The sequence below is a fragment of the Apis dorsata genome, unplaced genomic scaffold (assembly GCF_000469605.1).
Source record: "Apis dorsata unplaced genomic scaffold, Apis dorsata 1.3 scaffold_269, whole genome shotgun sequence".
Taxonomy (NCBI): Eukaryota; Metazoa; Arthropoda; class Insecta; order Hymenoptera; family Apidae; genus Apis; species Apis dorsata.
Genome location: NW_006263547.1, coordinates 1,209,469 through 1,210,884, shown reverse-complemented (window position 1 = coordinate 1,210,884; position 1,416 = coordinate 1,209,469). Strand labels below are relative to the sequence as shown.

General features: G+C 33.2%; 1 protein-coding gene across 1 annotated transcript in view; it reads right to left on the bottom strand.

Annotated features, from left to right (window-relative positions):
- Window positions 1-317: 317 nt before the first annotated feature.
- The window catches only part of LOC102679998, a 65,796-nt gene continuing 64,697 nt past the window's right edge, over window positions 318-1,416 (bottom strand). The window contains exon 4 of the mRNA XM_031510911.1: window positions 318-558. Within this exon, the coding sequence (XP_031366771.1) occupies window positions 371-558 (188 nt within the window). The 3' untranslated portion in view covers window positions 318-370. The remainder of the gene's footprint in view (window positions 559-1,416) is intronic.

Sequence of the window (1,416 nt, the reverse complement as noted above, 5' to 3'; positions counted from 1 at the left end):
CTGTTGTCGATTCCTTCCTTCTCCTGTGCTTTCCTGCATTTTTTTCCACCCTGCCCCTCCCCCCCTCTTTTTTTTCGTTTTTTTATCTTCTATGAGAATTTTCTTTCTGCGATCCAGCAATCGCAGTTTCGATAGTTTTTCAAGGCGTTGGAAGGAACGGAAGATGAGAAAGATCTTTTTGGAAAATATTTTTTTTTGAAAACACTAGTTGATTTCGAGGAGATTCGAAATGTTGCAATTATTACGAAATATATTATTATTATTATTATTATTATTATTATTATTATTATTATTATTTTGGTATCGAAGCGTCGATAGGTAATATTTTAAATTGTAAATCGGATTTTAAAGTGAAATTCAAGTGAAATTTTCAAGGGCTCACCTGTGGGCACATCTTGCACTGGTACTTTCTCGGCGGATGAGAGTGTGGTCCACCCAGGTGGGGGTTCAGGTGAGAGGGGTGAGACGGTTTCACGGTCAAAGGCTGAGGAACCACCAGCAGACTCGCTGGAGGACTTCCGCTGCTGGATCCTCCAGCGCCTCGGTATTGCTCGTCACCTGGAATCAAAAAAAAAACAAATTTCGTTAGAAACAAAATTTTGTTAAATTTCGACATATCGTATAATCATAGAGAAGAGAAAGATCGTAAGTAAAGGAAGAGATAAAGTAGAGAGAGGGAGAGAGAGAGAAAGAATTGTAGAAGATTTAGAATATCTTGATAAATAAATATTTTAAAAAGACAATTCCCTATTTCCAATCCTCAATTACTGTGTTTGAAAACAAAAAAAAAGAAAAAATAAATAAATAAAACTGAAAACTAATCGCTTTCGATAAATTCATAAATCATAATCTTGAGAAGTATAACGATTTCTTATTTAAAGAAATGAATCATCCAGAAATAATAAATCTTCCAAGATTAATTTTCACCATTTCTTTGGTCGTAAAAAAAAAAAAAAAGGAAAAAAAAAAAGGAAAAAAAGAAGCAAAGAAATTGATATTCGTATTTTACATCGAAAGACCAATCTTATCGAGGGAACTCGGTTATTATCGCAATCATTTGGAAAACATTAATCTTCTATTCGAAATTTCTTTTACCAATAGATCTGTGTATAAATGTAACACGAATGTTGCCATTACCAGAGTGTTTTATGGTGACTGGTCAGACTAGAAAGTCACTATCGCTCGAACATATATACATAATCTATTCGTCAAACTGGTTCGTTCATTTCACGAGCGTTACAGAATTGGAGAAATTCTGTTACCAATCATTGGGACAATTAAACGATAAGATAACGAGTCAATTAAATGTGGAATGGAATAAAAATTGCGAAATAGTTATACAAAAAATTTTACTTCTGTTTAATTATAGATCGAGTGATTTTCGATCTACAAAGTTTTATAGTTACGTGGAAATGT